The sequence below is a fragment of the Dufourea novaeangliae genome, unplaced genomic scaffold (genome assembly GCF_001272555.1).
Source record: "Dufourea novaeangliae isolate 0120121106 unplaced genomic scaffold, ASM127255v1 scaffold16, whole genome shotgun sequence".
NCBI lineage: Eukaryota > Metazoa > Arthropoda > Insecta > Hymenoptera > Halictidae > Dufourea > Dufourea novaeangliae.
In genome coordinates this window covers 4,049,539-4,064,795 of record NW_015373891.1, presented here as the reverse complement: position 1 = coordinate 4,064,795, position 15,257 = coordinate 4,049,539, and the positions used below count along the sequence as shown (strand labels likewise).

Sequence of the window (15,257 nt, the reverse complement as noted above, 5' to 3'; positions counted from 1 at the left end):
CTATCAAAGACAGTCGATTGTTACTGAGTTAATGCACCCGTCGGTCACCGATGATCGACGCAACGAAACGAAAGAAGTGATACCATGGTATTTAGAAATCAAAATAACTTTACGTAAAAATAACTACACGTAATCAACGTATTAAACGTAATGATTTGTTCGGATAGTTCGTAGCGTTTTTAAGGGCAGCATTACAATTTATACTTTTCAATCTACATCATACACTTATTTACAGCTATTCTTACAATTTCTTCTCATTTTTCATTTAATTCCTTTGTAACTTCGATTGTATTTGCTAAATAAATTCTTGAACCTATTTCTAGATGGACTTTATTTTCGAAGCTTTTGCCTAAAATATTCTAGCAATCTGAAAAAATAATCATCTGACAAGGCAAAATCTAACTAATTGAATAGGTAAATACTATAAAATTTTTCATACGAAATAGTGCAATTTTTTCACGAATTTGATTGAACGTAATGAAAATGGACTTAGGGCTTGTTTACACGTTCCATCGGTATTTCTCACAAAAGAAATCACTGTTGACTTATACAGCAAATGCATTCAGTACATACCCAGAAAATATAGTATCTATTCATCAGTTGAAACAACTTTTCCTTCGTCCAGTATAAAGATAACAAAGACATTCTGCTCGAAACGCTACGAACCTTCCGAACGACCCAACATTTACGTAAACGGATCCATCGACGGTATAATGAAATACATACGTTGTTCTCGAAACTATTGAGCTCCATACTCCCGTACATCTCAGAAATGAACTTCTTCCCCGAATCGCTGCAAAGTATTTCCGTGGCGTACTTGGATTCGTGCCCGATGTCCTTGAAGTGCTCGAACATTTCGTCCAGAGTGTCGTTCTGGCAGAAGTAGTCCTCGGGATTGGTCTTCTTTACTTCCGTCACGAATCTCTGAAAGACCCGCGAAGATTGTCTAAACATTCTTGTAATAAATAGAAATAGACCGAAGAGAAAACAGTCACGTTAGAATGGAAGTGTTATTAACCTCCACGAAATCCAATCTGGAGAACGTGCGTACGAATGTTCGATAAGCACTTGGGTCCATATGCGTGAGCAATTGTTGCACGGTGTCTCTGTTGTTCAGAGAAATATTGTAGAATCTGTGCTCCAAGTCCTCGTGAATGATCGCCGCGTGATGGACCATTCTGACTATACTCTGAGTGAAGGCGAACACGTAAGTCAACGAGGCGAGAATGTTCTCCGAGAAGAAATTTCTGAGTCCGTCCCAGACTTCGGTCGAACTGTAAATATAACAAAACCACCATGTATAGTGATATTAGTAATTGATTCGTTTATTACGAAAGTTGTGTATGTTTCATTTCGGGAAAATCGAGAATACTGTTGCAACGCTTAGAAATGATTATTGATAAATTACGAACGAATAGGAGAAAGTGGTGCCAGTAGAATGGTTCAAATTGGCAAATCATTGAGGATGTAAAATATTTGGGCGGTAGGAATTTTCTAGGGGGAGAGTAAATTATTAAATTTAATTAAATATGAAAATAAAAGCGTATGGTTCGGATTCATTCCATTAAATGTTCAAAATGGTGCGTCCATTCATTTCCAAACATTTAATTAATCCTTTTACGACATAATGCCACACATCTGACAACGTTCTTGGAATTATCGATTTACAAGCACTTTGTATTCTTCTCGACGTGTCTTCTTTCGTTATATTATAGTGCTTTACAGAGCCCCAAAACATTCTTTTGTGTACTATGTAAGCACCTTTTTTCGCTATTTTTAAATATTCAATAAAATGAATTTGAATCGTATACATTTATTTCAATATCTTAAGTTGGACGACTACTATCTAAATAACGAACAATCAATACGCCGTTCCATTTAAAAAAAAATAAGAGGGACCGTTTCTCCTTCAGGAGATTCCCTCCCGTCAAAATATTTTACACCTTAAAAATATAAGTATTATTAAAATATAATTCACGTGGATATAACGTCGATATAAATAACTCGTAACACTTTATATGGTACACCCTGAAGTAACACTTTATTTAACACTAGAACTACCGACGATAAACGTGTATGGATTTCTATCAGATCGATAAACATGACAAATTGTTGAAAATCTACATGTTTATAAATCAACCCATTTCTTCACTAACATATTCCAATAAAAGTTGCAAAAGATCTAAGAAAACACATTGTTTGGAATATTTTAGTTATCGTTATAAGAGCATACTAACCAGTCATTTTGACTGTTTTGGTAGTTCTAGTGTCAATGTTAGATTTTTCACATTAATCCACAGAAACGCAAATTTCCATAAACATCTATATGTTGAATATTTGTATTTTATTTTGTAGAAATAAGCTTACAGCTCAAGCTCGTCCTTGTGACGGTCCAATATTCTTGCGCTGAGTCGCGCGCAGCTCTGTAAAATGGCGAAACCGAGATCCAAAGCTTGAGTTAGATTCTCTATATTCCCCGTGATAAAAGGTGCAAATTGAGCCTCGTTCGTGAGTCGTTCTATCAACGTGAAAAAATCGCTCGAAGAACCATCGTTCCGATCTTCCGTCATCCCTTTCACGAACTCCAACATTTTCTGCAGTCTCAGAAACGCCTGACGGGCGATGGACCAGTCCTTTTCCGTGGAGAACACCGGGTCCAGAACGTTCAAGGTCTTGTTCACGCTGAGGAAACATTCGAAAAGATTCTTAATACCATTACAGTCTACTAACTTCAATATTTCCAGCTCCATTATTGTACAAAGGTTCGTCAAAAAATTAGCATTAGAACTCGGGACCTTCCATCGTTAGTGGAAATTACTTTAATACAACGTAACTAAATTCTTCTTTCATTGACGCTATTAACTAAATATTTCTTTGTTATGGGCCAATGAAATTAATGGTCGACCTTTATCCGAAACAAGCGTTCACATTCATTCTTCATAAATAAAATAGGAGACCAGTAAATTACGTGACGGTGAACAATCGTAGACGTAAAATGTTTACACACAAAATGATCCTGAAGAAAATGGCTACTCACAAGGTGAGATCGATCTCCTTGAACGTGACGTTCTTGAAGACCATTATTATTTTCGGCATCCATTCGCGGATCCTCAGATACACAGGTATGTATTTTCTCGAGGTCTCCAGATCGAGGATCGTTTCCGCGGCTCGTCTCAAATCCACGAAGAAATCGTAGCCCCGAAACTTGGCCATCACGCGATCCACCATCTCCAGCAAGCCGGTGAAATCGAGATGCTTGGACAGATTCTCGAGGATGCCGAGCATCGTTTCCGAGTCGATGTCGCAGAGAATCTTCGAAAGATCTTCGAAGTCCTCCTCCCTCGGTAGGATCAGGTACTTCCTCAAGCTCTCCGGGGAACAAATCACTCCGTCGATGTTCGACGATCCGAATGCTTCGATCAGCTGGAGGTCGTGGACGAAATATTGGAAATTATTACTAGGCGCACCGATGTATACTCCACTATTTTTGTTTTATCAATGTTTTTGTTTTATCGAAGCCAATGTTTTATTTTTGATTATAGAAATTTGTTAATTAATTTAACACAAATAGCTTATATATCTTATAATCTAGCGACAGGCTAATATATTTTCTTAATTCGTTGTTAATTCAAGCCTAATTTAATTCTAGAAATATTAATGCGATAGTATATTAAACAGTGCACGAGAATTAATGATTATTTTTTAAGGAATTAGAATTTGTTATACGGAAGAATCTATTATACGGTGCAATTCTCATGAAAGTCATATCAAACGATTCGAAAAATTTCAGTCAAAAATGTAAAAGAATTCGAGTTTCCTCGGACCGGTGCTATGATACTGACGTATAATAATTTTACGGAGGACTCGAACAATTCATCGATCAATCCGTCACGGGCGTTCGGCATGTGCTCACGTAGAGTTCTCTTGATTTCCTCGTGGTTGTTGAAGAGATCACCCAATCGTATACCGCGATCTAGACATGGATAATAAATTCGCACGGTTATCGAGTGGTAAACACTGGATTCGAATTCAGGATAGTAAAACAAAGCCGCGTCGTGGTGTTCATACCGAAAAGTGCCTTGATTTCCGGTTTGGTGAGTATCTGCGCCATTGATTTCAGGAGCTGAATACTGTGCGGTAGCGTCTTCACCGCGGAAAGTATCGTCTGGTTGTTGAGCATCGGTTGCAGTTCCGTAACTAGCGGGCCTAGACTATTCGTAATTGTACAAACATAATATATCGAACAGAAATTGAAAATTCATTAACGATATTTTTATAATTCTCAACAATCGACACTGTTGCTCAAAAGTTTGAACTATAAAATACTAAACTTGTTCATGAAGATATTTTTTACATTCCATATCGTTAGTAAAAATATACTGGTTTCTCTAACATCGTTCAACATTTTCATAAAAGACAGTTCATAGAAATGAAAATTTACTTGTATGAATATTTTGATATAAAAAAATTATGATCAGGTACCCAGACTTTATACCCAACGATTATTTCGTTAATTATTTATTCCTAAAGAAACATGAAAGTACAGGGAGTTAATATGAATTTAAATTACGTCTCAAGATTATTAAAAAGTAGAAATTATTTATCGGTACATAGAGGTAGCCGGGGAGGAGGGCAGAGAGGGTCATTTGCCACCCCCCCCCCCTCTAGAAGAAAAAATATTATATTACATTAATTAATAGTGTATATGTAAAAATAAATCTAAAATCCATTTCAAATAATATTCTTAAATTTACCTTAAAATAAATTTTGTCTCCCACCCCCTTCCCCCAAGTGATAACCTGGCTACGCCTATGTATCGTTACTAATCATTAGACCTAATAAGAAGCGAAAGGAACTGCAAACTTTTGGGCGACACTGTACATTCTTCTATTTACAGTCGGAATTGATATGAAATCGCGTGTACGGTTTACAGTGCAAAAACTAAAATCCCGTGGTAAAATGGTATGTATTTCCCGAACTAACGTGGCATTCCTATAAGAAGGAACTTCTTCGTATTCCGTGAGGGGGTCGCAGGGATTTCCGAGGCTGCAAATGAAACTCTGCACGAATGGAAGCAGCCCGTTCTGCGGCATCGACCTCGCAGGAAATTGGCACGTCGGATAGTACTTCGGGTCCACGTTGTCGCGGATCGTGTAGAGGATCATGAACACGGTCACCGGCCACACGAACACCAGGGCCAATATCCCCTAAACATTGAAATTTGTGGACGTGCTTTTAGCCAAGCTTCCTGGGTTATGACGGGGCTCGACTAGGCGAGAGAAAAATATCACAGCTCGCAGGGAGAATAGTTACCGGTTGGCGTTTCCGAACGATGTAGTTCTTCCATAGCAGCAGCCCGATCTGGTCGACCCTCATCTTCGGGAGTGTTATTTAGATCTGAAATATTAGTCGCAAAGATCGTTGGAAAATAATTATTCCAGAACTACACAAGAAATCTCTTAATACTACTCTAGAAATTATAGTTTAGACGACTGTTTAGTAGTACTGTAAAAAGAGATACAGAGTAGATACTAGAGGATAGAGATGGCTTGAAGAGATCAAGGAGTCATTGACAGACGAAGGGACAAAGATGGCCAAAGAGGCAAGGGCAGGAGGCGAAAGATGGCCAAGGGATTGAAAGTGGCCAAAATAGTCAAAATGGTAAAAATGGTAAAAATGGTAAAAATGGCCAAAATGGTAAAAATGGTAAAAATGGTAAAAATGGCCAAAATGGCCAAAATGATAAATAATGACCAGAAGGGTGAAAATTACCAAAATGGTGGAGTGAGGTGACCAAAGATGCCCAAAGGATTTTCCGTCAAACTTTCAGATGAGACGAAGAATATAAATTTTTACATGCACAACTCTACTATACAATTCTCAGGAAAACAAATATTACACTTTACGCATGCACGAGATCGACTAATGGATCTATTGATGCAGTGGTGTCATCGATCCATAAAGGTACAATGAAGAACAAGTTGAGAGAATTCTATTCAACTATTGAAATTGTAACGATCACCATTTTTTATTAAATGAATATTCAGTTACTTATAATAAGAGTAGATTTATAGTTGAAAGTTGTCTGCTACAACATGTTACTAATCATTATTACACGAACCCAAAACATAAAGTAGTTTCTATCAGACGATCATAATCCTTCTCTAGAACTGTAACTTCTATTCTGTAAATGTTAATGCTTTAAACCTTGACAACTACGTATATTATTATCTGAACAGTAATTTAATGTCTTTTTTCTCTATTATTTAAATACGATTATTATGATAAAAACATTTATCTCTTACGTTCTAATCCTCTAATAATCTTGTCTCTTACACTGTACACAGCGATATCAATAATAATCCGTCCATTTCACCGCACACGTCAATTTCTCCTTTTTTTCCAGACTCGGACGATCAATTTTCCACCGTCTTTCGAAACCACACAAAGAAGAAATCCCGTGGCGATGCCACTGGACGAACTAGTCGTGATCCATGATACAGAATCGAACGACGAAACCGTACGGTTCGATGCACCGCAGAGGGCAGAACAAATATTTGCGGAACGTAACAAGCGTGTTTGTCGATACACCGGCCACCGGAAATGCGCTTCACTCTGTCGCGTGTTCTGCCAGGATCTATTGCGGAAAAAACAGAACAATGAAACGAGCGGATTGTTTTCGCGGACGAACAAAATCGATCCACTGATGCTGGACAATACAATCTCAGTGAGTAGATTCTGTGTCTATATGGACTTACAGCGTATGTATAAATCCTCGAAACAATCTATTTCACTTCAATTTCTCGAAGTTTCTCTATAAAATATAAATTTACGTAAAAATTGACAGTTTATACAAGAGTATCACGACTATTTTCGGAGGAATCATCTTCTATGATTTTCGACGTTAATTTTTGAATATAGTACGAAAACATCGAACTTACTTTACAATTTTTGAAATCATTAAGATGCTTTCGTTGGAATATAGGTACGTTGACTTTTGATTTATTATACATTTGACATTATACTATATTGTGTTATATTATATTATCAACGTGGTATTGTACCAATCAATGTATTATTCTATTTATTTTAGTGTACATTCAACGATGGTAGTCCTGGTTTAAAAAAAAAGTCATGTTTCTTCATTTGATTAATGAAATTCGCAGTGTATTTGTCGCAAATTTACCTCTTGCACATATCGTGCACATCTTCAAATTGTCACCGAAAAGAGTGTTCGATATGTTTAAACATTTTCTGCATTACGTTCCCTTTTATCATTGAGAATTCATTCTACGTATTTGATCACGATTTCCAATAAGTATATTAGTCGAAATGAAGGTAAAAGCCAATCTGATGCTTAGCAACAGAACGTACATACATCGAAAATAAATTGAACAAATGCGATGAAACAAACATAAAATAATTTCTTTCGTTGTTATACAAAGCTTCTATAATTTATCCACCGACGATCATTTATTAAACAGATAACGTTGTCCACGCGGATAAATCATTTATCGCATATTTTGCAAGCAACCTCGCAACGGCTCGGCAAAAAACGCCGCGGACTGATTTATTTATCAATTTTCTCCGGACGTCGCTCTTTCGCCTCGCGTTTTGTTTCAATTATGAAATTAAAGCACGGATCGTACAGTGCTCCATCGATTCCTCCTACTCTTTTCCGCGCTCTCGATTGGTTTCTCGATTTCCCGGCGTGCCGCTTGAATTATGAAATTAAAATACCCGGCGAAGGTCGGTCAGGATTATTAATTGCTCTGTTTTGGATCTTGAAACGAAAAACTGGCTCAACGACGAGGTGCTGTTTTTAAAAACTTGACCCTTTTCTCGCCCTTTTTGTTGGACAGACCAGATGAAACCGATTTCACGAGATTTTGTGACACCCGAGTCTCGGAAATTGAGAAGAGCTCGCAAAAATATTTGGCCATGTGTACAATAAAAAAAATTTTAGACGAAATTACAAGTTTGGCAATTAAATTTCGTATCTATTCAACGATGGTAGTTTTAAGTGTGAAATAAGCATTTATTGAGTTAGTAATATATTTCAATTTCTGTTTCTCTACCTCGTCTTTTACACTTGTAGTTACTACATTATGTAATAAAATGTACTTCCTTAATTACTAAACCGCGAATGGTTTCGCAAAGTCATAATTTTAGAAGCTAATTCAAAGAATGGAAGTTATACAAGACTATATTTCTGGCATTATAAATTTTGTAGCAATAGTCGATTTATCAGGAATCGATTTATATAAAATCGGGACAATAATAAATGCGAATAAAAAAACTACGAAGTATGTATTTCATGTATGGTAAGAAGAATCAGCATAAAAGGTTACTTCAGCAAACATGTGTTTAAGTATAACTTCTCATTATTGTACCTTGTGTGTTTGCCATCGCAGCACGCTATTACGACTTCTTAGATCTGTTATTAACATAGATGTTACGTATAGTTTTAATAGATTCGCCAATATCATCATCGCAAAAGAAGGTTTCAATACCTCACTAAGTAAATAACAGCTGCATGATAAGCAAAGAAGATCAGTTGCAATACAAACGATACTTATGCAACAATAGAATATAAATCTCTTATTAACCTATAGTTTTGACACATTTATTCTTCTCAAATTTCATTCTCACCAAAGAAGTTTTAAGTATCCTTTTCCTACCAATACATTAAATATCAGTTGCATATAAATAAAAAAGATCAATTGCAATGAAAATGGTATTTCTACATCAATATAATACAATTAACACTAGAACTACCGACGATAAACATTCATCTATTTCTATCGGATCGATAAACACGTAAAACACCTTTGAAACCATGCAAATTCATAAATTAACTAATCTCTTCACTTTCATATTGCTATATAACTGACGACAGATCTCAGACAATGCATCGTTGTAACATTTTAATAATCGTTACAAAAAAGTACTAACGTGTCATTTTGATTGCTTTGATAATTCTAGCATTACCACCGACATACAAAAATATGAATTTCAATTTGGCACGATCTAACATTCGTTGCATAACGGATAAAAAACAGAGTTCCATGGACCGTTTCAGAAGGGACATTTTGTCCCGATCCGCGACCATTCGAAACGGTCCCGCGGTTCGCCGTTCGGCCTCGAAATCGACGCTCGAACGCAACCGCGCACACACACCAGCGTGCCAGCTCGTTTCGCATACCCGTCATTATTCGGGTTCAAGATTACGAAGATGCGAAATAATTATTGATTTGGAAATACCATCTCGGCACTGTCATTTCGCGTAATCGCCGGTATCGTGGATCCGTTTGCGAAATCCTTGGCTACTTCTCGATCGCGACCAACGCAGGACAACGAATAGAGAAAAAAAAAAAAAAGACACATTTCAGAGGAAACGAATATCGCGACTGAGTCTTTCAGAAAAAAATAAGAAGGATCGACAAGGTACCAATGACTAACGTGGAAGCTATTCTTGCGACGGAAAAAATTCTTTGTTGAACTTTGAACCCGATGAAAGAATATCCTGTTGTGTATATCCTGGAGGTGTTTGATGCACGTAGAAACATTGAACGTTATGTTTACGTTGAAAATCATCAGTAACCCTGAAACTTCACACTTATAGTAGATAAGTGTTCGAATACAGTATATTGCCGATATAAGAATGCTACTATTTTTTAATAAATAAAACTATCATTTTGTGCTGTCTTTTGCTCATCTGAATAGCTTCATTTGGTTAATTTCTATCGTTAATTTTTCTTTAGGACTCGTATTCGCAATCTTTTGCACTGTTAAACTCATTCTAATCAAAGTCCTACATCGTCCTACTGTAATAATTGTATTATGTATAAATTGTGACTACAATTATTTATTACAAATTGCAGAATAATATTTAATATAATGGTTATTCTTATTATTTATAATTTATAATGATATATTTGATATCGGTATTGCTAAAATTAAACGTTGGGGCCCTTATTTCTGCATTCATCCGATACCATGGAAATACGCTATGATGTGTGTACTTCAGGTGGTGATTACGCGATCTGATTATAATTTAATTACTGTTAACGTAACTTATCGATTTTCACGCTAGGAGAAAACTTCGATGAAAAACGTGATCCAATATGTTTGTATTTATTGACACATCGCGTATACTTTCACGTTACGATGACCACGATTCTGCTTGAATAAATTATCCAACCGAATAATCCTGACGTTCGATGATTACCAGATTTTGTTAATTATATACCGAATATTCATTGAATATTCGCATTAACAGGAATGGTTCTTGATTTGATTTGATTTTCTGTATTCAACTGTGTTCAATAAATATTCATATAATTCGTTTTCTTTAAGTCAAAGTGAAATACTGTTTCACTGGTATTAACATATAAGATTTAGAGTGAATGTTACAGTCGCCATAAGACTAGAATTCTTTTTGTATCTAGGAAATTATTAACGAAAAAATAATTCTTGATTGTGCAGTCGTCGAAAAAATCGTCAGGCAAAGGGTTGGAAAATAACCATTCAAGGCTAACTATATCAACTATCTATCGAACAGCAAAACAGAAAAAATAACCAGTTCATAGTAAGAAAAGGATAAAAAATTAATTAAATCTTTCGTTTCCCCAAAAATTAGATAAATAATTCCGTGTACATACTCGAGTATTGCCTAGCTTTCCTCTAAACAAAGATTAAAGAAATGACCGTCCACGTTTAACTGTTTCCAACGTTTCCTAATAATAATCGAGGACATTCCACCGACTATTGTACAATCCTCGAGGCACAATAATTCCAAACACCAGAGCTGGCCAAACGAAATTCAAACCGCCTCTCCCACTTCCGCATTTTACTGGATAACCGCAGCCTCCTTCTCGTCGAAACACAATTCTCGCTCGACCATTCATAAACGAACGGCAAAAACTGAAACGGAGATCAATCTTTGCCGAACAAGGAAAACCTGGAATCCACGTCGAATCAACATTATTCAACGTCAACGTCGTTCGCGCGATCAATCGCGTCTCATTCCGCCGCCGCGGACGATCCGCAATTTGCTTGATGGAAAGCGAAATCGAAAACACCGAACCGACCTACGGCTATCGGGATCGCGTGACAAATAGAAAATCTTACGATCGATTCTAGATCAAACTGCCTCCTGGTATCAAAACAGTTTTTATCGGCGTGAGAGATTCATCGAGAACGCTGCTCAAAGTCTACTAGTCGTGAGATGAGACAAGAAATAACTGTAATTAATGCCCCTCCCTTCTGCGTTACTGTAGAATGATTGTCTGTGTTGAATCTAGTAGTATCCTTGTACGATGATTTGGTGACAAACTCGTTCAACACTAAAACTATCGAACCCGTTAAAATGACAGATTTTAAATTTTTTATTTTACAATTACCGAAATCCTAAAGATACTTTTATCGAAGTTTATGTTGACCTTTAATTCTTTACACACTTTATATTATACTGTACTAAGCTGTATTGTATTATACAATACACATATTAATAAATTACACAATTTAACTTAGCATAAATTTAATGCTGGTAGTTCTAGTGTCAACAAGGAATATGAAACCAACAATGGAATCTTGTCAATGTAGTCACCGAAGTAAATAGACATCTCTTTAAATGACTATTAAATAAAAATAAAATATTCTAAAAATATTCATAGTATTTCTCATACACCACTTGACCAGTTAAGGGTTAAATAGAAAAACCAATAGCCAAATAAATAGAAGAAAGTAAAACTCCACTGAAAAATTAACCCAAGAAAATATACCAATGTTCCATTCAACGAGCTAATGAGCAAAGAATATTCCGCATTGTCCAACGATAACGCATACGAATAAATCGATTCATCCAAGTCTTACGTTCTCACGAGATCACCTTGTAAAATAAAAAAACCTTAAAGCGCCGACTACGGAGTAAACAATAGATCCTCGCCGTGTTTAGAGGTTCGGAGTAGCTAACGACGACCCTTTTTCGCCCCATCGGCCGATGACATGGAAGCAATCAGCATCGACACAGCTTTTCTCGGAAGTCGAAACAGATTGCAGGGGATCCGCAGCTGGTCGAGCAAGTTTCCCGATGCCCCATCGCCTGCCGTGGCCCTTGCCGATAGACACAGAGACGAGAGAAGGAAGAAGAAGAAGAAGAAGAAGAAGCAAGAAAAAAAAAAGGAGAATCCTCGAGAGCGCAGCGACGCCGTGGCGAACGCTCCCTCTTTCTCTACGAGCACCGTGTTCCTCCTGTTCTCCAAAAAGACGAACAGTGGGGGGCTCTCGTTCATGCCGCGGAGTGCCGAGGGAAGAGGAACGAGCGGAATCGAATTTTCTAAACGTCGACAACATCGTCGTTCCACGAGAAACTCGCGCTTTATGCATACCCAATGGCACAGAGAAGCCAGCCACGATTGAATTGCAAGCAGGACGATACAAGAACGGAATAATATCCACGGGTGAAGATATTCCGTCGATGGTGCGCCAGACGAACTGCCCGCATTGAAAAATCGTTCCCGCTTCGACGATTTTAACTCCCGACGCGCTGCGGTTAACCCTTTGACCGGTTATGTCGTGTACAGAGTCTTAATAAATGTGTGGACCACTTTCACAGACTGGATTCTAGATGCCAAACTGACATGGTAGTCAAGAACGACGAAATTGCGTTCGAGGCTTTGTTTCCATGTTATTAATTGGTGAAGATATAGGCAAAATACGCGTGAAATACCTTACTGTGCACAAATCAAATTGTTTATTCTCCTGTAAGAAAGCATCGAAATAAATAAGCATCTTTTTAAATGACTATTTAAATGAAATATTCTAAAAATATTCATGGAGCTCCTCGGAACCCACTTAGCCAGTTAAGGGTTAAATAGAAGAATCAAGAGCCAAAAAAATAAGGAAAGCATAGGTCACTGAAAAACGAAGCTGAGAAAGCATATCAATCATCTGGCCCGTTCAATGAGCGTAAAGAACAAAATACGTCTGGCGCGATGAGTTATACTACTGGGACATCCGATTCCCAGCTGATAGATGGGTTCGATCGATGACCTAGTGAAACTGATGAATGAAATAAAATGAAAGAATGAAACCAACTCGTGAAACAGTTGAAAAGCCGCACCTCTCAAGTAGAAAAAACCGTTATTTAGTAGCTGCACGATTTTTTCGATTACAGATTAGAGATGATCACCAGAGAATTGAGGGTAATATTTTATTCTTTTGTATTTACTCTATCATTATTTTCTTTTCATAATTCGTTTTTGTTGACTAAGTAAATTAATTAAAATTTCCTAACTCTTTGATGGAATTTTTCCGCTGCAACTGGACACATTTTTGTTAAGAGACGCAGCGTGAAAACAATTGATACCACTCTTTGAATTTAATTTTCAAATACATACGAAATTCACTAGGTATTTTGAATATAACGCGTGTAACGTTAAATGTACTGTTTAACATATCGGACGTTGTTCAAAATCGTTATTAGTAGTCAGCAAATGTCTATGCAGACATAAATTCTCATGGGCTACTTTGCAAGAACTGGAATTGAAGGATTTGTTTACTTTACTTACTATTCTGCCACATTTCAAATAAAATAAAAACCTCTTCAAACTCATCACTCTTGACTATACTAAATTCTAGAGTATCCTCTATGATACAAATGCATAAAATCCGCAATTAAGTTATTAGTTTTAGGTTTTATTTATATTAACTTTATAAATGATATTTGACATTATATTGTCAGATTAACCGGCTATTACTTTATCCAGTCAGGGGTCTAATCCCATAGGGACCAATTTACAGGGTGTTTACAATACAGAATATTAAATATAAAGAACACATATAAACACTTAAAACAAAACATCATCTATCAAAAAAAAGTTCCTATATCGTGTATTACCGTTTTTCATTATACCTCATTGTGAATACACACAACTGACAACAAGACCCGCGTCCTAACTCTGCTTACAACCACCTTACCCACAGCTACTAATACATTCCTAAACCATAACTAGCTCCACAAATTCCACTAATCATTCTTACAATTACATACAAAAATATCCTCCTCCTTATCACCGTCCACCAAGATTGATCGCTAGACTGCGAATTTTTACGCAGATATCAGTTTTTAAAGATTTATTTACGGAAACTACATAGAAACAATCAGAAATTTCTTTACTGCATCAAAGATTCTATCAACTCTCACGTAAAATGAAAACTCCCCAAAAATTGATCAGAATTCATGCTGTACTGAATTTCCGACACTTAGAAACGCTATAAATTCATAAAATCTGTAGTCTATTGATCACATCGACGTCTAATTACCGACAAACTACACGTCATCCACCAATGCTCCGCTCGAAAGACGATAAACACCGGTCGAGACTCCTAAGATAATCACGATCACTTACGTCGTCTTCGTATAGTCCCGCTCCAGATCGATGAAGATCAGCTTTCGTCTTATAGCCGTGTAACTAAACCCGACACACACACACACACACACAAACACACACACACACCCACATACACACTGTTTGCAAACGTCACTAAAGCTTCATTGAGCCTTCACCAGGTCATAAACTTATGAAACTGCGACCACCAAACCCTGAACGTCCACCACGATTATTAAAGAACGTTAAATCCCATCGATCACCAGCCCAACAATTGCCACTGGTAGATCACTCGAAATTGTCACATTGGTGTTCCAAACTGTCGATGATCCACAACAACAAAAACACCGGTGGTATTATCCCCGTCGATCGTTCGTAATCCTGCCAGATCCTGGGCGAACCGTGCCCTCTCCACGACAGCACACCGGTAAAGGTAACAACACTCTGTAAAATGGGGCCCCCCAGACACCTGGTTTTGTTCCTTTCGGTTCTCCGATCTTCCCTGGTTTTCTTGTTCCCCGTTCACGCGGCCGAGACAGCCACAACACCGGGGTCTCTCACGTTTAATGCACACTTGGAACGACGCGACGACGGTCGGAGGCCGACTGTTGCCCACCACCGTGATCCACGACCACGTGGACCTTAACAATGCCTCAACATCCGCTCGTGAATATGTATTTATAGGCTCTCTCTCGTATATATGTACACACACACACACAAACGGTCGCGCGCGTGTTCCCCGACGATCCGAAATGACCCCCCCCCCTGGATCACCGATAATTCAACGTTTTGTTGCACGCCTTGTTGTTTGGTAATTTTTTTTTTCTTTTTGTTTTGGATGTTGGTCGACCTTCGCCGTGGATC

At 37.5% G+C, this 15,257-nt stretch overlaps 1 protein-coding gene across 1 annotated transcript in view; it reads right to left on the bottom strand.

Moving 5' to 3' along the window:
* The window catches only part of LOC107187819, a 57,799-nt gene extending 42,975 nt beyond the window's left edge, over positions 1-14,824 (bottom strand). Inside the window, 9 exon segments of the mRNA XM_015575996.1 lie at positions 727-924; positions 1,019-1,274; positions 2,368-2,682; positions 3,038-3,423; positions 3,843-3,973; positions 4,069-4,211; positions 4,984-5,207; positions 5,314-5,397; positions 14,415-14,824. Coding sequence (XP_015431482.1) covers positions 727-924; positions 1,019-1,274; positions 2,368-2,682; positions 3,038-3,423; positions 3,843-3,973; positions 4,069-4,211; positions 4,984-5,207; positions 5,314-5,376 — 1,716 coding nt within the window. The 5' untranslated portion in view covers positions 5,377-5,397; positions 14,415-14,824.
* Positions 14,825-15,257: the final 433 nt, after the last annotated feature.